The sequence below is a fragment of the Branchiostoma belcheri genome, unplaced genomic scaffold (assembly GCF_001625305.1).
Source record: "Branchiostoma belcheri isolate BF01 breed outbred unplaced genomic scaffold, Haploidv18h27 scaffold1, whole genome shotgun sequence".
Classification (NCBI taxonomy): Eukaryota; Metazoa; Chordata; class Leptocardii; order Amphioxiformes; family Branchiostomatidae; genus Branchiostoma; species Branchiostoma belcheri.
Window position 1 is genome coordinate 8731651 of NW_017802379.1, and position 25883 is coordinate 8757533.

The 25883-nt window shown below is 42.6% G+C and overlaps 2 protein-coding genes across 2 annotated transcripts; both read left to right on the top strand.

Moving 5' to 3' along the window:
* LOC109470910 lies at positions 1 to 1697 on the top strand. The gene is made up of 2 exons (XM_019770042.1): positions 1 to 276; positions 336 to 1697. The coding sequence occupies exons 1-2, from the start codon at positions 1 to 3 to the stop codon at positions 1593 to 1595; spliced, it is 1536 nt and encodes a 511-aa protein (XP_019625601.1). The 3' UTR covers positions 1596 to 1697.
* On the top strand, positions 1647 to 25044 carry LOC109465978. The gene is made up of 7 exons (XM_019763488.1): positions 1647 to 2575; positions 6438 to 6550; positions 8583 to 8693; positions 10617 to 11553; positions 13155 to 13903; positions 15570 to 17297; positions 23125 to 25044. Exons 1-7 carry the CDS (start codon positions 1792 to 1794, stop codon positions 23161 to 23163), a joined length of 4461 nt encoding a protein of 1486 aa, XP_019619047.1. The 5' UTR covers positions 1647 to 1791; the 3' UTR covers positions 23164 to 25044.
* Positions 25045 to 25883: the final 839 nt, after the last annotated feature.

A 25883-nucleotide genomic window follows, 5' to 3' on the forward strand; every position in this document is an offset into this window, starting at 1 on the left:
ATGGCGTCGTCCTCCTCTCCTTTCGGGTCGCCTCCACGGCTGCTCTCATTCGGCAATCCTCCCAAACAGCCCAACTCTCCACGCAGACGCGGCAGCCCGAGAATCGACCAGATTGCCGACAAGCTTTTGAAGAATGCTGTCGTTCTGGTCGAGAGGCTGCCGAGGTCAATCACCGACAAGGCATCTCAGAAGGTGAAGGAGAAAGACGAAAACCCTCAGGCTGATTCCGTGTCCACCGGAAACTCGATCCGGGCAGAGAGTGCCCCAACTCCAAGAGTCGGTGTCGTTCCTCCGAACATATCAAATGACTTGTCAGTTCCTGGCTGTCTCCAAAGGACTCGGGACCGATTGCACCGCCTAAGAAGAGAAATATGAAGAAGCTACTACCGAAGCCTTCCGAGCAACAACGTTATGCCGACGCGATGTACCCATATGTTCACGCGAACGCTGCCGCCATTCCCTTTTACCCATCATCCACCCATGGGTCCGTTGCTCAGCAGGATAGAGGTCAACAGTCGACCATGCCGCCTCCGCCGCCTAATGGCCTGCAGTACCCAATTGCTCCGCATGGAACTCAGTACCCTCTTGGCTCGTCGCAGCAATATCACGACAACGGAGCACATCAGAGGTTTTACGCTCCTTATCCGGGAGCAAGGCCGAGATATCTTCCTCCTGCGACCGCCACATCAGGCTTCCGGAACGCTGCATACCCGGATACTCTGCAAGCACAAAGCAACCAGTCTCTGCAACAGCCAAACCCATCGCTAGTGGTTCGTATAAGAGAGGTAGGACCTGAAAGTATGCTGGCTACACAAAATAGAGCCTTAGACGGTCAACCAATGACGGCGGACAACGTGGCACCCATTTATCACCATCCGCAAGGTGCAATGGAGGGGTCCACAGCAATGCATCATCAGCGACCAAGATTTTCATACCATGCCAATGGAGGCAGCAGTTTACAAGAATCACGCCAGGGGGCCATGTCGTCACAAGGCTCCCTAGCGACTGACACCAGAAAGCCACCGTCCCTGATTGACGCTGTCATAGAAGAGATGTACGACTGCGACGAAACAGCGATAGCCCAGGAAAGATCTGCCTGGAGGATGGGTACATCTACAAACAGAACAGAACGTCCGGTCATTCCCGAGGTCTTTGTGAGCCCCCCGGCCAGGAGGCTGAAGGAAAATAGAGAAGTCAAATCTGCCATGAATCTTGTGGATAAGATGATAGAGGACGCTTATTTCTCATCCAAGCCCGTGAAAGACGCGGACGTACCGCCGGCGAAGGAGGTCCGACCCTTCGGTCATTCCAGGTACTCGCCTCCGCTGACAGTGTCGATGTCTGACGGTGGCCCACCATCCGTGCATTCGACCCCACCAGCTCACCCGAAAGACTTTATGAGTGCCCTTGTAGCGAGGGTCGTGGATGAAGAGTACGCAAAAGACGACGTGGCTGCTGCTGTCCCGGAAAGACCACACCATGATAGACAGCTGCAGGATAACAGCACCCCATACGGCGATCAACCTAATTTACCAGAACCAATAGCGAAACCGCACGACAACCCAACATCCAATCAGGAGCAAGAGGATCAATGAGTTTACAATGTGCGCTCCGAACCGGCGTATGGCAGCAAGCCGCTAGGTGGAAGCAGCAGACGTTCTGTCCAATACGAACAATGCACAGCTACAAGACGGTCAAGGTCATGAAATAGAAAGCAATACAGAGGTTATTACAAGTGATATCCAAGACACGCCAGCACAACACCTAGAAATAACACCGAGGCCAAGAAACATGGAGTCGGAAATTCCCACTGAAATCCTTACACCGAAAAATTTCGATACAATCAGTGATTCTAGTCTTGAGACTCAAAGACCTGACGCCATTTTATTGGCACGACCCCCGGATGAAAACTCCCCCTCTGAAAATAATGGTCACAGGTGCGCAACAGGCCGGGCTGAGCCAGATTTAAAGTCCTTAATGCCAAGCCTTCAGGACCCAGACGGAAAGGAATGTGCCGAAGCAGGCGGTCCCATCTCCAATAACGCCGCGAACAACGATCTGGCCACGGAAACAACAGCAGAAGAAAAAGAAACCCTGGGAAACAACAACGAGAAAGAAAGTGCGTCGTCATCTGGTGGTGAAAACATTATCAATTTCAGTCCTTCAATAGAAACAATTCGCGACTCTTCCAGTAACGAACAATCGCCAATTGAAAAGGAATCTTCAACATCTAAAGATCTACCCCCTAACTCTACCACACCGGTTGACTCAGAAAGCGCAGACCAATTGTCGGACCTGTGCGTAGTAGAGCTCGGGGAAGCCGCGGATCTGGTAGTGGATGAGGAAACGGCTTCGAACGACCGAGATGACGCAAACGGAGAGGTAGAGCGACCACGGCGGCTGGAAGAAGGTGGGGTCACCGAGGACGTCGCGATCGCTCCTGCCGCTCCTCCACCTAATGAGCTGACGGGAAGGGGAGAGGGCAAAGGTGAACACAACACGCCGTCGGCACTCACAGACGAGAGGGATAAGAGCGGGCCGAAGCGAGCCGGAAGACTCAAGGGGAGGAAAAGAGGTAGGTTCATTACATCTCACTAACCGCAGTCTTTTGGGACGTTCTAGTACCTTCTATATCTCACGCTAGCTAATTTCATATATGAAAATTGTCTGCCTTATCAATAGAATGTTGTGATTTTTACGTGTATTTGTTGTTTTTTCAAGGATGGTTCATGTTTTTTGTTCACCGACGCCGATGGGCATAATGTAAAGACGTAGGATGTATAGCGTACAGAGATTGGTTTATTTCTGAATATCACAATTTCTTCAAATTCGCATTGCATACACTGAAGTGTACATGTGCTACAATTGGTTAAAGATTGATTGAATCAATGACGTTATGTGACGTCCTATGTATAGTTCTACATTCTAAACATCATATACGGATAATGGCAATGGTCATTCATATTATTAATGCTACACGAATACCATTCTAACAGTGATTAAAATCATCCGTAATTAGTATGATAACAGTTGACAAAACATTAATCATATATGGGTAAACACAATGTTATCATATATATTATCTAAATACTCAGTTCAATGTACTCAAAACCCACATATAGTCCTACTGAATATTTTCCTACCATTAAAATATGGAGGCCAACGAACTCACGGCGGAGGTAAAATAAAACATGAAACGTTGCTCTGAATTCTTTTTGAAGAAGACGAACTATAAAGCTATTATATAAAATATTCCTTCCTCCCTTCCTGTTCTCCAAGAATGAGGACAAAACGTAGCAATTTGATTACATGTAACATGACCAAACCTACTACACCACTCGTGCAACTAATTGGTCCCTAGATGTAGTTCTTGTTTTTTGCGGGCTTTCTGATGTTTGATTACATACAGCCGAGCCATAGCATTTATCACAACGGGAGCATCAAAGAGCGGAAATCCCTACAGTATGATTATTTTTTTGTTTCTGTCAGAAATTTTTTCTAGGTTAGTCACGTGTAGACAATTCCGTTGAAATGACTCTTTTGAGGCTGCACTGTACAAAATCTGGGGCACGTCAGAAAACACACGTGTAGAGCTGGGCAATGAAACTAGTAGGACGTCAATATATTGAAAGGCATTTTTTTCTGTCAGACATATTATTAGTTTGATTTGACTCACTGAAACATGTGAGTTATTATCAATTTATCTCCATGTTACCTAAACTAGTCACTCATTGATTCACCTCTATGTACTGTTAGCTACCTCTGCCTCACTTGTTTTGACTTGTTATGGTTACGTTATGTTAATGTGTTATGACATATCCCTCTGATCATGTTGTGGTATACACATATATGGGCTGGGCGACTTTATCACAAGACACAATTAGACTCTCAATCATTCATTGGTCGAAGGTAAATTCAATTTCCCGTCACACTAGGAATCACAGTGTGAATCAAAATCACAATATGTCACCAATTATAAGAAAGTGGGTCTTCATTTTGTTTGCTTATTTCATTTCATCGCCACTTAATTTGAACGCTGGGAAATAATTATGACTGCTGTGGGCATAAGATAGTGTCGATTGTATTACAAGATTGTGACAAAGATGATGTCGAATGTATGAGACAACTCATATCACGACACGGTATTTCATTTACCAGAAAAATGCCATTAACTTCAATGAAATGTTTACGGGGTATTTCTCAAACCAAAAGGCATCGTAAAGACCGAGGGGGTCACTGAACACGTACCGGTTTGACAGTCTCCAGTTAAAAGCTTGAATTCGAAATCGAAGTACTAGTATAGTCATAATACATATCCCTTACATTGACTAGCATATGCTTACATACTACTAGTATACCTATCTATTCTAAAATTAGATTACAGTTGCCCGGGCGGCAGTAAAAGTGTTGGAAAAACGATTACAACAAGGACAAATGGAATTAACCCTTTGAATGTGCTTTTTATAGCAAAAGTAACCAACTAACCATGTAAGGTACTGTACTAAAAGTCACTGTCGAAAGGATGGTGTTTTCTTTATGTTTGATATCGTGCACCATATATTCACATATCATAAGAACGCATGAGTGATTCGCAATGTTCATTTGCACAAACCCTGCTTCTATGCACATGCAGCAACTTGCCAATAGTACTTACTCTCTTCTATTCCTTAAACTTACGTAATCTACATTTCAGTGAAAGGGCATTTCTACACGACCCGCACTCCTGTACATTACGAGCTTTCTAGCACACGTATAATTTTCCTGATTGTGATCACAAGCTAGTCACTACATCATTGGCATTTAAAGGGAATACATTTTACCACTATACGATGGCACCTGACTACCAATGTGTCCGTCTGGGGCACTTAAAACCCTCTTATTTCTAATGTGAAATTCATGTTTTGTCTGGCTCTCTCCATAAGTAAAGTACATCCCATTTACAGTTTATTTTTTACTCTTCTTTCCGTTCTCCTCGTACATTACGGGCTGACCTGTGCAATCTAACTTGACCCCTCGTCAGTGCGTTTCTCCCCAAATGCTTTCCGCAGGTGTAAGTGTATGACTTAGTAGGTTGTTATTAAGTATGCCTGTGACGTGTTTGTATTGATCTTCGTGCTGAGTAGCTTTTTACGAGTTGACAAAGGTCTCCTTCACATTTATGCAGAAGTCATCTTTTATGGTTTCATTTTCTTTCTTGTTTTTGACCAAACAGCAATTAAGGAACATATATTAGGACCCATCTGTATGCAATGTGTAGCCGCTATAGCAGAAAAATTATGATTTTTTTTTTATTTTCCGCGTTTTATTAAGGTTTTTTAATGGAATTTTTTTTACACATGTTAGGGTTCTTTATATCCTTTCGGTCTACATTTGGTAAAGAATCCGCATTCGTACTTTACGTACGTCTTTGCTAACTAGCTATCACAGATAAATGTACATGTAGACAAGAAACTTTCATATCTGACTAGCTAGCTTTATATATTGTCCTGATATACAAAGGAATTCCATGTCTTTTCCGGTGTATCTTTGCTCCGTAACGTATATCATCAAAGCAATCTCGTACTCCTAGTGGGATCATACATAACGTCGTCTACACATACACTAATTGGCATGTCGATTCATTAGCGGGCTTTCTATTTTGACAACGCAGGTTGCACCGTTCCAAATGTGGGCAATTATGTACCTCCTACATCCTTTCCTAACGATTCCCTTGAGAATTAACAATGGCACATACAGCTCGTTCAAAATCAGCTTCTACATACATGGCAGGCCGTTGCCCTTCGTTGTTTTGTTAGCAAGAAATAACGTTCGATTCCAGGAAAGCTTACGACAACGATGCAGTGATGCAAAAAAGCCCAAGCAGCCCATATGCGACGTTCTTAGCGGTTTTATTAAAAAATACATATACATTTCGTGCGGGGATTTGTATGATTGCCTTCCCGTGAGTCTTAACCAACACCAGCGGCATTGTAAGAGTCTGATGCCTGCTTGCCCGTAGGCGGCAATTAACATACTTGGAAGACGAAGGCTGTACCATAGAAAGGGTACCTTCATTGGATACCTGATCGGCACAGCGTATGCGTACATCCAGCGTGTTACCTCTGTACTGTACGTACCGACCACTAAAGCTTCAGATGGCCGCGAACGACAACAACTCATTAACCTAGAGGAGCCGTCGGTTCGGGTTCGCTTGCGGCTTTCTAGATCTATCACCCGGCGTGTTTTCATGTGACTGAAGGACCCATTAATATGTTACACTCGACCGTCCATACTGTAAGAGTGCATGTTGATATAATTGCCTGGTCACATGTTGCAAATGATAGGAAGACGGACTGTTGGGTTTACATGGGATGCTTGGGTTTCGCGACGGAGCTGTCCTCTCTTTCTCCTAGGGTTGTTGTTGTAAAATCATGCCGTTTCGCTTCTCTCTTTTTAAGGAGGCGTTGAAGGAAAACATAAGAAGTCTATGACGAGGGTTCGGGATAAAGCGGAGAGCTCGGCCACCAGTGAAGCGAGGATCGCTCACGAGTTTCCGCGCCACAACTGGTTGGTAAGTACGCTGATTTTTTCAATCATGCAGTGATATATATACTGTTCCAACATTCAGCCATGATTTAGGAGGTAATCAACAACGAATATGTCAGTACTGTGATTTAGGAAGAATCGAAGATGAGAAACATTTTGTAACAGAATGTAAACTATACAACTAAGAGAGAGAAGATCTTTATAATCTAATACAATCTATGTTCCCCTTCTTCATACATCTAAGCTGTACAGATAAATTTATATTTCTAATGAGCTTAGACAAACCTTCTATATTGAAACATACCTGTTCTTACCATTTTTAATTACTAAGAAACGAGAAGAAACCGAATTTACTTAATTGTAGCTACTTAACGATGTATATATGTAACGTTATCTATATTGCATCCTTTTGTTGTGACCTGTACTTAACCCAGTGGGTATGTGTGTACAATAAAGGTCTTCATTCCTTCAATGTTATTCTATTTCTCGACACATTTCACAGTAACATAGCTTCACATGCTTAACTGTTTTGTTTGCGATAAATCTAATGATACAATGTATACGATAGATTCAGTGATAGCATAGTTTTATATCCATAACTGTTATGTCTCTTTCCTTATTCACTATCGACACTATGAGTGATGATAGTTTACCTTTATAGTCTTGTGTAATGTAATGACTCCTGCGTTTAGCCTATGTGAGCAAAAACATAAAAAAAGATCATTAGTTATTGGAGTGTGTAACCATTGTGGTTTCATGCTTCAATCGAAGAAAAGAATAGAGTGTACAATTCATATGTACATGTAATGTTTATTGTATTTTGATTAGGACTAGGTATTGGAGTGTGTAACCATTGCGGTTTCATGCTTCAATAGAAGAGAAGAATAGAGTGTACAATTCATATCTACATGCAATGTTTATTGTATTTTGATTAGGACTAGGTATTGGAGTGTGTAACCATTGCGGTCTCATGCTGAAGAATAGAGTGTACAATTCATATGTACATGTAATTCTTATTGTCCTTTGATTACGACTACAAAGAAATCCATTGGAATACCTGCGACTTGGGAGGCAAATTGTACCACCCAGGATGATACCGCACAGCCCAATCTTTGATTGATGTTGAAAACCACTTATGAACAGGGTCATGCGTTTTTTCTTCTTCATCTGAGTGGTGACTAGAGATATGATAACGATGAAGATGAGACATGAAGAAGCCACCTGCACCTGTTAAGCCCATTATTTCGTGCACGTGTGTGAGCTCGCATACTCGCTGCCATGGTTTTGACACCACTCACGATGCTACCCTTGAAGCTATTTTAAAAAAAAGAGACTATATGTATTGGGACCATGGTATTGTTACCTCCGTGAATGGAGGTATTGTTTTGGTGTGCCTAGTTTAGAAATAAAGGACAGACCGAGTTCTGTCAGTGACAGAAAGAGGAGTTCAGAGTTGGACCTTGTGTGTCAGACAGTCCATATAATTATGTCAATGAAAGAGTCTACTAATTCACAGGGAGTTTTTTTGTCTGTTAGGAGAAAGTATGGATGACGTCATCATATTTTACTCGTAAATTACCCGTAGTTATTAGAAAATAACCTAATAGCCTAATTAAAAACTAGTTATTCTCTAATAACTAGGATAATTAGTAGATATGAATTTGTTCAAACGTACGTTTGTAGCTTTGACCATTATGTACATGAAAATCATACTTTTATTGCAGTTATTTGTACCAAAGTGCTATATTATAACTTTAAAGATAATTATATTTGGGGCAATAAAATATGATGACGTCATCCATATGGTCCATAAAATCAGATTTATAACCTTTTGTACCCGGGTATCAATATTCAGTACAACTACAGTTCTTTCTAAATTTCTTTGTGACAAAACGATGCAAAGTTAAAATGCCAAATTAGCCAGTGAGGAAAATAGTGTAAACACTACTACTGAGAACTTGCTGATGGTACAAAGTAACATCTTTCAATGTATTGCTGTAAGCTGTAAGTGGTCTGTAAAGTATGTGTTAATGTTGACATTCACGTGTCTCCATCAGATGAAGCACCTAATGGCAGAGCAGCAGCTGGTCACGAACCGGAAGGACCCTGAGAGTCGCAAGTCGCCGACTGCTTCCGAGAAGGACCAAGCTGATCCCAACGGAGAACAGGTGAGACTTAAACACACAGGCAACGCTAGTACTTATTATTTCCGGTTATTGCTTTGGTGACAGAGATGGGTGGGTTGTGTCTCTGTCCTAAGGCCACAGCATGTAAAGTTTATGGATGACATCCAAATCTAATGAGAGAGGGCGAAAAAAAACAAGGCGGTCCGAAAAAAAAGGTTCCTGCATTTTAAAATTTTGACTCAATCATTGTACAAATGGTTTTGGTTCAGTGGGAACATCACATATACACGGCCAACATCACATATCATTGCATCAACCTAAGAAACAAAACAAGAGCCTTTTCTTGTCTCCTCTCTTCATAGTTATCTGCCATCCACCTTCCGGCCTGGCAGTAGACATTTTTGCCCATGTTCGGCATGGTGACCATTGTCAGAAGGCAACAAAATTTCTTGTTTTTTTTCCAAAATCAGGCGAAAATTAATGCTCGCGTTGATGTCATCCATAAAAATTACTTGCCTTGGCCTAATAGCATCGATTGCATGTTGAATGGGAGGTGATTTCGACAGTTGATTGATAGAGACTCAAGGTGGAAGTAAGTTGGTGGTATTTGGAGGAATTCAGGAAGTAATGTTATTGTAATACCCGATCGAATTACATCATACAATACCCCTAACAGTTCCAATACCAAACCCAAAACGCTGAGGGTGAGAAGAGTATTTCTTGTTACATCACGAGAACCAGTGTTTGCATTTATTTTACCATCCAGAATTATTAAACAACATCACCAAAACCCCTAGTTGGGACCGACACAAATCCACAGAAACAACCCAATTTCCAATGTATCGTAGTGGTGTAACAACAAGCTCACAGTGTTAAGGGGATTTTAGGGTGAAAACATACAAAAATCCTGCGATCTCCACCCCTCCATAACCTTCTAAGATATCATATTTATCTGTGTTTACTACTAGTATACAAAAATCGATGTTTAAGCACACCTTAAAGTATGCGTAAAGGTTCACCAGCCTAAAGGAATGACATCTTTACGCATGTTTCGAGGTATGCTTTTGAGATCGGATGTTGTGCAGTGTTGCCATTCCATAATTTTCCACGACACTCTGATTTTCAAGAGCAGCGATGGAAAACAAAATCCGATCTTTAAGCACACCTTAAAGTATATGTAAAGGTTCACCAGCCTAAAAAAATTACATCTTTACGCATGTTTCGAGGTATGCTTTAAGATCGGATTTTGTGCAGTGTTGCCATTCCATCATTTTCCTAGACACCCTGATTTTCAAGAGCAGCGATGAAAAACAAAATCCGATCTTTAAGCACACCTTAAAGTATATGTAAAGGTTCACCAGCCTAAAGAAATTACATCTTTACGCATGTTTCGAGGTATGCTTTAAGATCGGATGTTGTGCAGTGTTGCAATTCCATCATTTTCCTCGACACCTTGATTTGCGAGAGCAGCGATGGAAAACAGAATCGAAAGGTCTTGTAGGTTAACATCTAGACCAATTTACCCCGTTGGAATCCACTTCTGAATATATTGAACTACAACGCTTTCGCACTCTAACCATGTAGTCTACGTACATGCTTAGGGTGCGAAAACGTTCAGTGCATGAGGAATAGACGAATACGAACATATTTTTCGTGCCTATGGGTCCTTCTGTGAATTTTTCCACACATCTCTGTTTTTTTCTCTGCAGTAACAGGAAGGTGTGAAAATGAGTAATTTATCAGCCTTGTGTGACAAACATTCCAGTTGTCTGTCTAAGCCACCTGCCTCATCCTCCCTGATATTTACTTAAGAGGTCTTCGACTGAATGTCAATTACCCATAATGATGGCATGCAAAGTATGAATCGGGTATCATTATGTGCGTCCAACTACCGACGCATGCATGATGCTGCAAAATATATATTTTTTTATTTCGATCAGTAATATGTAGTTGCCACTTTTACAGTGTAAACAAGAAGAAGAAGAAGAAAAGACGCCTGGTGAAGTTGATGGAACAGTCGTTGTGAAGGACAAGAGAAGAAGTAAACAACAAGGGAAGTTGTCCCGAGATTCGTCCCTAGAAAGCTTCACTTCCCTCGACACCCTGTCGTCAACGGACAAACTTGAAGGCGAGAACGACAACGTCTTTCGCGGTCCGGTCTCTCCAACTACCACCGAGGAAACAGGACAACAGGAGGTTTCCCAGCCAAAAAGTCATTCCCCGAAACTCTCTATCGCTGAAAAATCAACCGAAGATTCTGAGACTGTTGATGACCGTAGAGGTAGCAGTGACAAGGGTCTGTCTACTGAAGAAAGCGCGGCCGTGAATTCATCTGACACCCAGGCAGAAGCCCCGCAAACTTCGGCAAGGCAGTCGCAAGAAGAGCCTCTCAACCTAAGCTTGAAAGCGGCGAGGTTCGTTGATTTTTACAACAGCATCGGGTCCAAGAATATCGCGAAGGCAGCGGCAGAGGGTGGGGAGGTCGAAGCAGGTGCTTCTACCGCCTCCGAGCACGTCAACGACGGGGCAGAATCTCCTGCTGACCGCGGTGTTTGCACTGAACCTCCCGCGGTTCCGTCAGCAACACTAGACGCTGGTTTAAAGAAAGAAGACCTGCCAATTTCCTCTAAGGATGAGTGTGCTTCTACAGAACAGTCATCACCAATCCCTGCTGCCAGTCAATCAGGATCCTACACGCCTATAACAGTCACGGTACATACGGCAGTACCGAAGGCTAACATCACTCCACCACAAGCTTCAGACCCTGCTAAATCATCACCAGAGACCCAGCCACCACAAGTTCCAGCTATGGGGAACGTACAGGACAGACCAATGTCAAGGAATAATACTTCGATGTTCTCGTTTGAAGACGTCCCGAAGGATCAAAGAGCTCCCCGACAAGGTAACCCTCCCTACTGTTATTCTACGTCCCTTAGGTTGTGTATTCCAGCGTGTGGTCTAAACCTCCACAGAAGCCACGGCCACGTACTGTTTATATAATTACACCCTACAGAGAACAAACGCAAGCTCACATGGCGATATATTATCATCGTGGGTACATGGCATACCATGCCAGTGTATAGAAAATATAACCTTACCAGTTATTCAAATCATACAATACTTATTGAAACGTCTGTAAAGAATTGTTTGCTATCTGAAAATGTCATAACAATAATAACCTAAAGAAACCTGCTTGGATCCAGCCAGCAACTTTTTTTCATACACATTTACTTCATTCTTACCAACCCAGTAATTACCAGTCGGGATTCAAAATATAATTGCCGAATCCCCTCACGTACTGTAATTTTGTGCACATGCCTTGATGTAAAAGGGCATAGCTTCTAGAAAATAACGAGGTAGGGTCGTGGAACGTGTAATTTCAAAATTGCCTGAATATGTACGATAAAAAACGCTTTGAAGGGTCCTACAGACGAGTGGAGGTACGTGGTGACTTTGGTATGAGGATAAAAACACGGGCTGTTTTCTTTCTATTTCTTGTCTAGAGGTCTAGGTTATACATTCTAATTCTTAGCAGTATGACTCAGACACGATGACTATATCAAACAAACACGCATATGTAAGCCGAGAAAATATATAACAGTCTTCAGTTGGGAAATAAGTACACCGTACAGTGAACCTTAGGCGACTGAACCGGTAAGAACGGGGCATAGTATTTTGGAATTTGGCCATCCCGGTATATCATGTACGTATAGCAGCTACTGTTTAGTGGAGTGATTCTTAATCTAAAGAGCTCTTGGCTAGCCAGACTTTTCGTCAAGGGCACAGTGGTAACCGCGTTCGTCTCACCGCCATAACATCGATGCACGTTGTTGTTGTTTGCAATTATGTCGGTCGTTGTTGTAGAACAAACATGTATTTGCCCACATTGAACGCCCATTGCCAACGACAACAATGTATGATCTTGTTGAAGAGGTTCATCAGTCACGTAGAATTAACAGTTAGTAGATAATTCCTCAATCAGTGACTGTTTTTGTAAGGTAAAATCACGTACCTCCAAATTATCGGTGTCGACTGTACACCTTGATGTGATTTTACCTTACAAAAACAGTCACTGATTGAGGCATTATCTACTAACTGTTAATTCTACGTGACTGATGAACCTCTTTAACGAGATCATACATTGTTTTCGTTGGCCAGTTTGTCCGGAGACAGTAGGTTAACAGCACGTGGGTAGGGGAAGCAAGATTGACAGAATGACAGGAGGTCAAAATGTTAGACACAGTTAATGGGATGAGCTTGAAGGTCACGAAAACCCAAAATACTTCCCGAAATCTCTGATTTCCTGTGCTCCCCTTTCCATTGCATGAAAAACTATGTAAATTTGTTCATGCATGTTTCAAAAAGAGAGAAGAGATCCTGTAGATAGATCCTGTATATAGAGACGTAGCACATAAAGTCAAGATATCTAATGTGAATATGCAAGAAAGTTAATTGTCATTGTCGTTGCTAATGTCTACCTATGGTTTGTTTCCTAACTGACAGACGGTCACCATCAAGGAGCCGCGCCGAAGCGCCCCGCCTCGCCGACCGTCCGCTGCCCACCGCGGAAGAGATCCACTGTAGACAGCGGCGTGGTCTGCCTGAGCCCCTATTCTCCTGTCTCACCATCAGACAAAACGACCTCTCCAGCTGCCGCAGCCACGAAGCTTTACGAGGAGACCGTACCCAAAAGGCGGGGCAAGACAGCCTCCCTGCCCGAGACAGCAACAGCGTCAGCACCGTACCAGTTCGCAGTGCCTTCACAGCAAGCCGTTTTGCCATCCAAGAAATCGCAGGCTCTGAGGAGCTCCTCCTCGGGAGGACAAGAACGTCCCTCGGTGATCTCCGTGGTGCCCGTCACGCCGCCTCTTCCGCCGCGGCCCTCCGCGCCACCGCCGCCGCCTCACGACACACCGTACCGCGGCGACCACAGCGTCACCGCCGCCCTACTGGCCCGACTGGAAGTCATGACCAAAAACAAAGTCAACATCGAGAGAGAACTCGTCAACCAAGAACTGTTGTTGACAGAACTGCGCAAGAGGTCTCTGGAGGACAAGAGCGGTTTGCTCAGGAAGCAGTCCCAAGAGAAGGAAGCTCTGTTGTTTCACATGAGGATGACGTACAATAAACTGTGTGAAGATATAGACTACTTGATGAGGTCGGGCCCTACTAAGTTTGCTGATGGTCAGAAGTCGACCCATTCAACGGCACCGAATTCTACAGCACCAAATTCTATTGGGCCGTCCAGTCAGGTTAGTATTGACAATAACTAATCAGTGAGGTGAGTTATGATAGAATTCTAACATCAATAAACCATTTTATTCTTGATATCTAGCATATTATACAAACTTTTACAAAGTCTAAAATTGTTACATATACAAAATATGAAAATTATAAATGATATGTCTTACATATACACATCTAAACATAGGTGCATCTCATCATTTGGCATCCTGTTCGAAGGTTTATGTGGTTATGTATAATAACCTTATCTGCATCGTATGTGGAAATTGTCTATTACTGTGAATTGCCTAAGGCTAGCGGAAAGGATGTTTTCTTTGTGCCGTATCCCATATTGAAGCATACCTTAAAGCAGGGCTTTAGCCAGCTCGAAATTTTTTACCGTCAACCCCAGGTCAACCCAATTCGCGAAAAAAAAATACCGTCAACGCGAAAAAAAAATTCCGTCAATGATTACTTTTAAAGAATGTCTTTCACGATCCGGTGATCGACATCACGCCCTCCCGCACACTTAATGCATTCGGTGTTCTAAATACCCGTCAAGATTGCAGAATAAAAAAAAAACTACACAATCTGCAATTTTGCAGAATGAAAAACTAACAGTTCTCACAAGGAGACAACACGCAATGAACAATCCGCTACTAGTATGCCCTTTGTTTTGATCCGCTCAAATCCCGCCGCGATTCAAGCCGCGGCCATGCAAATGAACCTACTCATGACGTCACAGCCTCCGATTTCCACCGAGCCGGCCCCGAGCGCTGACCGACAGCGGGCGATGTGGCTCAGATCTCCGACGATTTCCTTATTTAGAGCGTTCGGAAGACTTCGGGTAGCAAACAAAATGGCCGACATGTACATGATTTTACTTGTCAGCTTCGCTTCTCAACCGAAATGAGGAAGTTACAGCTCCTTTGCGGACTTTAGCGGCCATGAAGTTGACTTGGGGAAGCGCTGAGACGTGATTTCGCTACGGCATAGGGTATTTTGCCGCGGAGGGAGTTACGTGGCCGGCAAAAACTCGCGTGTCAGCGATCCTCCAGAAATCTTTATGCTGCCGCTCAAGTCTTCGCGCGAAGGAGGTCTGACGAAGTTTTAGATTAAATAAGGCCACATTGTGTGGATCAATCTCCGTTTTCTTGCGATAGTATGATTATTCAAGTACAGTATATTATTCAAAAACGTTTGATATTTCTTTGTTCGTTGTCACATGTTTATTTATCGTATTGTCATGTACAGTTAGCAGCGTGTGTCTGAGTCAAGCCATTGTTTTATTTTATTCTTATGTGGCCGTTAGCACATGTTGTTTTAACAGACAGCAACATTGAACAATAGAGCCAAGTCAACAGACGTCGGCACGGTCCTTGAAATCAGGTTTCCCGCCGCCGTGCGTTTGGAAAAGACGCCGCGCCGTGGCTCATTCAAATTCGCTAGATTTTTTCCATGTCTTTACCCACGATTTTTGACCGTCAATGTTGACGGTAAGGACTAAAATTTTTACCGTCAGACGGGACAAATTACCGTCAATTGACGGTAAAACGGGCGCTGGCTAAAGCCCTGCCTTAAAGTATGCGTAAAGGTTATGTTTTCTCAGTCTACTGAAACAGAGGGACCTTTTCGTATGCTTTAAGCTTCTGGATTGAACCATTAACTTGACATGGGTGATTTTGCTATATCTAGGCTATCCCCATCCACCGGGCACAGAGCGACAGTGCAATCACTCTTCAGGCCGGCGGGAAGATCGGCGGAGAGACCGGCAATAGATGGCGGGAAACAGCGTCCAACGAACGCCGGAGTTCCGACGGAGAGAACTCGTCAGACGTTCAAATCATCGGGCAGAAGGGACCAACCATGTCGAGCTCGTTGCAAGATTTCCGTCACGTGAACCCACACGTGAATCCACCACCATATTTGGATCCTCGCTACGTCACGGACCCGCGGCAGGCTGCTCTCATGTACGCTAACACCACCGCCGGGCAGCAGTACCCAGCCATAAGTACGGTGGCCCAAAACCACATTAGCCCTAGATCTGTAGCAGCCCCGCGGTTCTCTCCTTACGCACAGGCACAGAGCGACCTGGCCGCCGCCACAGCTGCAGAGAGGCGCAGGCAGGCACACATGGACGTCAAACGTGCCAAACAGATTTTAAACGAACACAAATCTTTCGTTGAGAAATACAGCAGGCCCCCGGGACCTGGAGAATTAGCCGGGAACCCTCATAACATCACAACCGGCAGCGAGGTTCAGCTGAACCCGCCGGTGAACACTGCTATCCCACAGGCATCCGTGCAGGGAGGCGTACCCACTAGTACTGTCCACCCCTACCCTCATGGTGGTGTTCCTATCCACCCGGCTGTCACCATGGCACAGGTTATACCCATCCTCCCAGGCGATCCGTCCTTCGCTCCTCGGAGTACAGCAATGGCGGCTCACATGGTCGCCCCAGACCAGCGCCCGCTGCCCGCCATGACACACCAAGGGATGCCGCCATTTTACTACATCAGCCCGGGTATGCCCGTCCCTGCAGGGTACCAACAGCAACCCATCCCGGGACAGAGCCCTAGGGTGCTCAACCCCGTCACACAACAGCTCTTGTCCCCACCCCCTGGACAACAAACTCCTACCTCAACAACACCCAGTCAACTCAACAACTTGCGTGGAGTACACCACCGTCCGCCTAACGCCACCTCCATCGTCAACAGCAAAGAACCTCCTCCCGCTGCCCAGCACCATCCGGTGTTGCTGCCTGGTAAACCGTCCCCCGGGCAGATGTGTCATCACCAGCAGCTGCAGCAGTACGGCTGGCCCGGTCAGCTCCCTACAAACTCTGCCGAGATGAACGCGGCGTACTTTGCAGCCCACGCCGCACAGCATGCTGCCGTCCAGAGCAGGGCTGAGGCCGCCATGAAGCGTGGTGGTTCGTCGGTGAAGGACCACCTCCAAAGACCCAACGTCGTCGCCTTACCGGAGATGCAGCAGGCTGCCTACTTATCCAAGCACTTCAAACCCTTCTCAGTCACAGGTCCTCCAGAAAACAGCATCATGCATCCCTCAAAAACACACCCAGTGCACCTACAACAAGCACGGACCCAACCCAAGGACCTCATCACAAGGGTGGGGCAGCAGACAGCGCGAGAAGCTGCGTATCTACAAGATATCCAGGGCTACCTCGCCAACCACCAACCAGCTTCAGTCTTCCGAGGGAATCCGATGATGAGGGGACCAGGCGTTGTGGAGAACGGACAGGGCAGTCCGGGGACAATGGTCGGTCCTCCCAGAAGGGACACCGGCGGTGGGGTCGTCAGCATAGCGGATGACGAGTACCACAGCTGCGTGGTCTGCAACAAAGAAGCCACGTTCCTCTGCTCGGGGTGCAGGAAGGCCTGGTACTGTAGCCCTACTTGTCAGGTAAGTAGATTTCCTACTTCCTGGGTACGGAAGTATTGTTTTGGGTGGCTTTGTCAGTTGGTTTGTGTGTGTGTGTGTGTGCTTCCCCAGTTGTAGTGAGATCGGGTGGATGTTTTGTTGATTGCCTGACAGTAAAGTGGGTGGTACATGGAGGTATTCAGGAAGTGGTTGACTGTGTGAAATATCCGAATAAATCACGTCATACAATCCCTTCCACATGTAGTTCCGATACTTCACTGAAACCCCAAAACACTTCCCGGAGGTCTAACATCTCTGACTTCTTGCTTTCTGTTTTGCTGAGTCAATCTGGCTGCAAGTCTTGATTGTATAAGGTTGAATTATCACCTGTATATCCATAAGTATAGGAAGTGTACTGCTGGTGCTATCGCGAACGACTTCATTCTTGGCTACTGTTTCCCATTTTGTTTACCCGTAAAGAATAATGAGGAAAACTGGGGAAAAGTGCATCATCCTTGGTAATTGGGTTCAATTCTTAACTGGACTTTTTCATATCGACCAGGAGGTACATAGTGTATTTTCTTGTCATTGTTGATTCATTTCCGAGATCCATGCATTTCAGAATGAAAAAAACATGCCCGCCTTATTCTCCATTTGGACAGTTTATAAAGTCTACCCCGACAAAGACGACGCGTAATTATCTATAGGATACAGCATAATTCTTAGTACGTTAACGAAGCCAGCCTTATGCAATATATGTCTTTCATCGGTTTCATGTATACGAGCAATTATAACAAATTGGCCCGACCATAATGTCGACTAACAAGCATGCACATGTAATGTAGGGATACAAATGAGACCATTATGTAACCTAGTGGCTAATGAAACAATGTCATGGTCACAACCTGATCCCGCATAAGGTTCCCGCAGTCAATACTTCGCTAATTGCACTTTGGAAACCAGCCGTATTAACAATTTTTCGGCTTCCAGTGCAATGGCACATCGCAGTTAGTGTACCATAAATGGCAACACATTTTCCCGACCAGCCTCGTAACCCCTGCTTCTCCTATTGGGTCAGTTAGTCCTCACTACTTGTCAGAAATTGGGCGCTGGTCTCAATCATGATGTTTCTGACTCAGGGAGAAGAGTTGCTGTTACAGTTCTACTCGGTAACCCGTAACCCAGGTGAGTGGTCATACCATTCAGGTGGTAGCACCATTCACCTTGAAGTGGCCTAACGGCCGTGTTACGTGGCAACCACTAAGTTAACACACACAAAAAACACATGCAGATTTAAATTTAAATTTTCTATGATAATTGCGGATGATAACCTTTTGTCTTGCCATGGGCCTTCACCTTTGACATATTACCCACAATGCATCACACTGCACATGCGCACTTCACCGTGAAGTAGCCTATAGTTGCTTTTCTTGAGCAGTCAAAGTTTAAGGACCCTCCATGCCTTCTTTTTTTATTCTTTCACATAAAAAGATACAGAAAATTGAACCATCCAGCTAATAATACAAAATGTACAATACTAACGAAAAATCATGCAGAACATAGAAATAATCAATTATTTCTATCTGTAGAGACATTTGATTATAATCATAATGATATCAACACGTGCACATTTTAAACATAGAAATAATAATAAACAAATTAATGATATGATATGAATCTTGATTGCATGTTCTTGCCCAGATGGGCTAAATGCACAAGAGGATATCCAGTATGTAAAACATTAGTATTTTATACTGGTACACTATATTCTAATGCAAAGTGCTAGGAATCTATACATTACAATAATACTATAAACTACCTATCATCTACTGTTAGTTGTCCTTTCTTCTCTCTTTTTGAAACATTTGGAAACATAATATTAATATTAACGTATCTGCCCTCCATGCCTTCTTTATGTATTAGCATGGGCCTTCAACTTTGACATATTACCCAAAATGCATCACACCGTACATGCGCACTTCAAATCGTGAAGTAGTTTATATTTGCCTTTCTTGAGCAGACTGAAGTTATATTGACAATAACCTCACCACATCCAAACATATTTTTGTGAGGCATTGTTAAGCTAACCGGTGGTGAAAGTGACAAGTAAAAGATGGTGTTTTTTTATTCTTGTTTTCGTCACTGCATCCAATCCGATCTAACATTAAGGCATCGACAGCAGGCATCTAAAATTACATTCCCAAAGGCATTTCCCCACGGTAACATGTGTTTCGCGAAACTTAATTACATCTTCTCATGACGGCGAGTTAGTATCACAGAAAATGAAAAAAGGATCAAAGCAAAAAAATCAATTGATCTTTGATATGCCCTAACGGCACAACCACAACTGTAAGTCCTTCGATGACAGCTCTAATTTCGTTGAAAACTGAAATAAAACAGGATCAAAGAAAAAAAATGAATTGAATTTTGATATACCCCACCGGCACTTTTCCACAACCACAATAATAAATCCTACCCGAAATTTAATTACAGTTTTAAATGCATTGGGTCCTCATGAAAGCGACTTCGTCTCTCAGAAATTGAATTAGAAACGGATCAAAGTAAAAAAAAAAATTCAACTAAGTTTTCATAAGCCCTAACCGCACTTTTGCCATAAACACAGTAATAAGTCAGTAATAAGTAATAAGAAATTTGATTTCAGCTTTAAATGCATTGACTTCATGCATGAAAATAAGTTCCTCACTCAGAAAATGAAAAAGGGTCAAGGAAAAAAACCCAACCAACCAGCCAACCAACCAACTTTTACCACAACCACAATAATACGTCCTTCGCAAAATTTAATTACAACTTTAAATGACTTTCCATGAAAGCAAGTTGGTCTCACAGAAAATAGAAAATAAAAAGATCTAAGCAAAAAAAAAAACAACTAATATTTTTCAAATACCCCAGCATTACAATTTTTATGAATCTTAGTTTACAACTTTTCTTTCTTTTGATGAAGATTGCTGGATAGCGGTCAAAACGTCTGTAACTCTATTTATTCCAATGTATTAATTAAAATACGCTCGTACATGTAAGTATTCCATTCACTTTGACTGTTTGGGTACGGACAGAATATATAAAAATGATTCTAATTATAGACTAATAACCCGCCGCCTCCAAATTCATTCCAATGTATTGATTAGAATAAGATATAAGAGTATTCCTTTCTTTGTATTCCATTCACTTTTTTTTTGGATACGGACAGAATATATAAAAATGATTTTAATAACCCGCCGCGGCAGCACGGCGCCTCCAAATTTACCCCCCTACCTCCCCCGCAATAACCCCCCATTAGGTGCCACCGTATGTTATTCCAAATTTGGCAGCTTTCCAGGTCCACAGGCACCGTTCCGGTCTATGGAAAAGCTCGTAATTTAACGATACGAAGCTAACAACATGTGACATGAACACGTGCACAAGAAATCAATGGGCGCCTAGTGCCAACCAATCATTATATTTCTAATAATAGCTCGTTGTCTCACGGTTCGACTGCCCTCAGATGATATCATTGGGTGCAATAAAAGCATGAACAGAATTTACACTGGCGGTTTTCCAAAGTAAGGCCACAGAAAGTAATTTTAATGGATGACATCAGCGCGCGCATTAATTTTCGCCTGATTTTGGAGAAAAACAAGAAATTTTGGTGCCTTCTAACAGTGGTTAACATGCCGAACATGGGCAAAGATGTTTGCTGCCATGCCCGAAGGTGGATGACAGATAACTATGAAGAGAGGAGACAAGAAAAAGCTCTGATTTAATGTTTTCTTTCTTACTTTGATGCAGTGATATGTCATGCTGGCTGTGTATATGTGATGTTCCCACTGAATCAAAACAATGTGTACAATGATTGAGTCAAAAATTTAAACTGTAGGAACCCCGCTCGCATTAGATTTGGAGTCTGCGGAGGATGTCATCCATAAAATTTACATGCTGTGGCCTAGCTATAATACATGTACATGCAAGTAAACGGTTGACATTTTGAATCCATAGCTTTTTTTTCGTTTTGTTTTGGCTGTCTGAATTGATTATGAAATTATTTAAGTGCCACTGGTAACAAATTTCCTCTGTGACGCACACAAAAAATAATAAAACCGACCCTCTGCCAAAAATTACATAAATAAACCATATCAATGAATATAGAGCGATATGATGACCTAGAAGTCATCAACGAAATGGTGGCGGTTCGTGGAATACAAATTTCGGAGTAGAAAAACGGTGAATGCGGAAAAGCGTAGCAGGAATTGTAGACAGCGAGCTTGTTCTCGTACAATACAAACATTTGAGTCTACGAGAACAGTTGATGAAAAGTTTATTATTGCAAATTTGTGCCAGGAGGCTGATTGCAAATTACAAAACATAAAAAGAACAATGAAACAGAGTATAAAATAAGTCTACATTATGAAGGTAGCTGTCTAGAACTATAACTATGTGTAAAACTATGTCTGAAGGGTTTGACTTCTCTTCTATTAGACCCCTTAAGCCCCTGTCACACATGGCTTACCATGGCCTACCGACCTTCTCCAGACAATTGTTGGGTGATAGTCGTGAGTCATCTGTGAGTTGGTCGGTGAGATTGCATACTACTCTTCAAAAGTCGTAGATATGCGCCAACCGGCTATAAATTTTGCAAAAATAAGTCGAAAAAAAATTATTCTTGCGATCAGAAGAGCGAATTGCTAGAATAGGGTACTCTCCAAGCAGAGGTTGATGGTGGAAGATCGTTTGCTTTTTATATATGACCTTTTTTTGTCGCTACCACCACCAAAACGGGCCATATAAAAAAAGCAAACGATCTTCCACCATCAACCTCTGCTTGGAGAGTAAGAATAGGTTGGATTCTTGGCTACTCCCAACCCGGTGCCGACCTTGGTTGGGGAGTGGTCGGGAGGAAAGTCGTGAGATGGTCTTGAATGTGTGAGTGACAGAGGCCTAACTATTTCCGATGATAACGTCCTTGCTATTTCTAATCCTGTCTTACTACTGTCCAGACACCTGGCGGCCTTTTTATATCCACTTATCTTGTCTCTAGCTTAAAACAACGTGCTCCGCATTCACGTTTGAAGAAGCGGTATAAGAACATCTATTCAATGTTTCAGAAGAGACGTTTAAAGCTCTTCTATACATGCTAGCTGAATTCCATTCTCCCCACTACCGTTTATTGATTTGTTGCTAGCCATTGTTGATCGATATCTAAATCGTTCGGAAAAGAAAGATGGGAGGCAAAATGGAAACAAGAAATCGAAGATTTTGAACCTCCGGGAAGTGTTTCCAGGAAGCGAAAGGGAGAGTTTTTGTGCGCGAATTTTTTGGCACGGCCAAAGAGATGGTCTGGCGTACGTCAATGTGCCTAGCAGGAACTTTGCAGGCTTAGAGCTTGTTCTGACATGCCCTAAGTGGATATACCCAGTATAGTTGGACTCACCGAGAGTTAAAGGTATCCAGTGCAGTTTTAGGGCTTGGAAACCCGAATTTTCAAGCCAATATTCTAGTCACTTATCTACACACTGAGTTGAAACCACACTATCCCATATTGACCCTCATGGAGCATAAATACCCAAAATTCTGAAGGAAAATGATTACTGAAAGGGCCCTTGGTTGATTTTTAGGGTACCACCCATAGAATAAAGGACTCATCTTGGGACATCTGTTTTTGCAGTTTTAGGTTGAAATACTGATTGAAATGTGCTAATGTGAAGCAGTATGTGTCAATATCATAAAGATTGCCTTATTCAGAATATTTCCAGATTTTCTGAAATGGATGCATTGGATGCCTTTAATCTTCAGTCTCTGAGGTAAAAATACAAGAATTATTTTAATCGCATGTTCACTAATTAATTTTTATGTCTGATTTATGACGTCACTGCAGGTACAAGCTTGGGAGAAGCACAGCGAGGATTGCCTGTGACGTTGCCGACAAAGGCTCATGGGAATTTCCGCATGGAATGCTGACATGAACACAAGAAATGATGACGTTCCACCGAGAAACGCTGTTTTGATGGGCTGCCATGTGAGATGTTGCTTGGATTAGAGACTTGGTTCTTTTCTTTTAGTCTTAACAATTCTTATCAACTATAAATGCCTGTAGACGTACATGTACATGTATTTCATTTTAGTCAATCCTGTCCCAAAAAAATTGATACCTAGATCTACATTGTTAAATTTTGTATTTTGTTAAGTTAGCAACAATCTCATTATGCCGGACCAGGTAGACTTAATCATTCATTGGCAATGATTTGAATTCTTCGTCAGAAAAAATGTTGGAACCACTGTTATGTTCGTGTATTTGTGGGGGCACTATTCTATATGCTAATTTGAGTGTCACATCGGCACAATACGTTTGTTGAATCGACCTGGAAAAGCCGTAACTTGCCATTGCCATCTGTTTGCCATGGAATTTTGCTCCATCGTTTGCTATTTGATAAGTGTGTTCTGGGTATTAACTACACACGAGACACGTACTCACGGGAAGAGACGATGAAATCTCGCGATAGTTTGAAATCTCGCGATGATTTGAAATCTCGCGATGGTTTGAAATCTCGCGAGAAGTCCGACCTGCTCTGCCATTGTGCTCTGGGAACGAGGTCCAATTTTAGGACTGCTGTCTTTGTGATACTATGATACAACAAATCTTAGCATTATTAACTGATTATTCTTAATGTTAGAAAGATTTTATGGTCGTACTTTGATGTGTGATTATATTATGTAGTCGGGAGTAGTATAAATGTTGCTAAATATTTGAATATTCTCTTGCATAGACGTTAGAATTAGCCAAAGTGTGATCAGTTTCGTTTTGTTACGTGATTTTTGGCAATACCGTCCAAGACGGAAGGCTTGTTTGGTGATATGTGATAGCTGTTGATGAATTTGGTATTTTTTACTGATTGAGACTAGTGGTGGTTAAAGAGATATTCCCTCTCTTGCACACTGGCAAGTGTTTTTGCCAACGCCATACGAAGGGAAGGTATATGAAGTAATGGTTCTATATTAAGCCTGATAGTACAATGAAAGCATGAAGATACAACCGATGCCATATTTTCTTAAGACACTAGCATCTTAAAGAAGTAAATGTCAAGTGTCGTGTCTGTAGACAGACGCTACAAGGTGGTCATCACAAGACTAAAGTGTCTCGGAAAGATGTGCCTTACAAGCATGCGTTGAGTGATCTCAAGAAAAGAAAGCACTGAGAAACCAGAAGAGCATTGCCCTTCTCCAAACATTTCCCGGAAACGTTCAGCCGAAGGACTTTTTCAAGACATCTTGAGGACGAAAATTAAAAATCAACCTTTTAGTGACGATTTTCACTCTGCTTTGGAGTCGCACTTAGCCTTTTCGGGCTGGGTATGAGTAGGGCATGTATTGGCTGCATTAAGAAGTTAGTAATGTTAGAGTAAAGGTTAAGAACATGTGATACAAAAAGTCAAGACAATACAATGCGTAAGGACATGTCTTGACTTTTAATCACAGACAAAAGTGTGGATCTTGCCTCTAATATAATGACGTATTTTGAAAAATAACGATTCTGCCATGTCACCGTTTCTGCCTTTCAGAAAAAAAAGATGTTATTTCGACCCCCTAAAGGCATTTGTACGAGTCTAAAGGGTAGTAGCTTTCTATATTTTTCATTGCCACGGTATTTGATACACAGGCAATAATAATAAAAACTATCATAAATATAACTTATTTGAATGTGTAAAAAAAATTGATATGAGCAGTCAATATTTTGTGTATGGTTAAAAGCTTTGTTATACGATGTTCGCTTGTAAGATGTTTATGTAAGTGAATATTTTATTGGTACGTGAATAAAACGTGCGTATTTGAATTTTTCGTTGCGTTTCGTTGCGTTTGCCTCCCAGAGCTCTGACGTGGTTTCGAGATTAACATAAAGTTATCTCCAAGTAGATGTTTGGCGTTTGAAAATAAAACGCTCTATGACAAAGCCCGTTATTTGAAAGACGTGCACAGGGCGCATAAGCCCTTACATCTGCTTGGAAAATGGATCGGTTAGGCCATGTTAATTTGATTATATGGATGACATCCGCGCGCGCATGAATTTTCGGCCGTTTCCAAAAAAAGTTTTCAACCATGCTGTAAATCGTACAAAAAAGGTTGCAGAATGAGCAAATATATACCGTAAGTTACAAAAAGAATGCCAAAAACGAAAAATGACGAAAATGCAAAGAAATGAATTTGAAGACTAGATTATTCGCCAAACCATACTCTGTGTCATTTGTTCAACCTGAATGACCACGTACTAGTAGATTTCAGAATGAAAGCAACTTTTTTTGCTAAACTTCTTTTATTCGCATGCTCGCATCAGTTTTGGGGTTCCCAGAGGATGTCATCCATATAATCAGATCAACATGGCCGTACGTATATGCCATCTCCAAAATGGTTACTAGTACCTTGCCGTTTGAAAGACCTTATAGGTTTACGTCGATGATATGAAGGATAGAAATCCAGCCAGAACAAAGCATATTCAGTATTCATCCAGCTTCTTATTTATTTTGTATTTACGACGTTGGCTTTGTCTTTGACTCTTTCCTTGAGACGGAGGGAGAGAGAGAGAGAAAGAGAGGGAGAGTGAGAGAGAGAGAGAGAGGGAGAGTGAGAGAGAGAGGAGGGAGG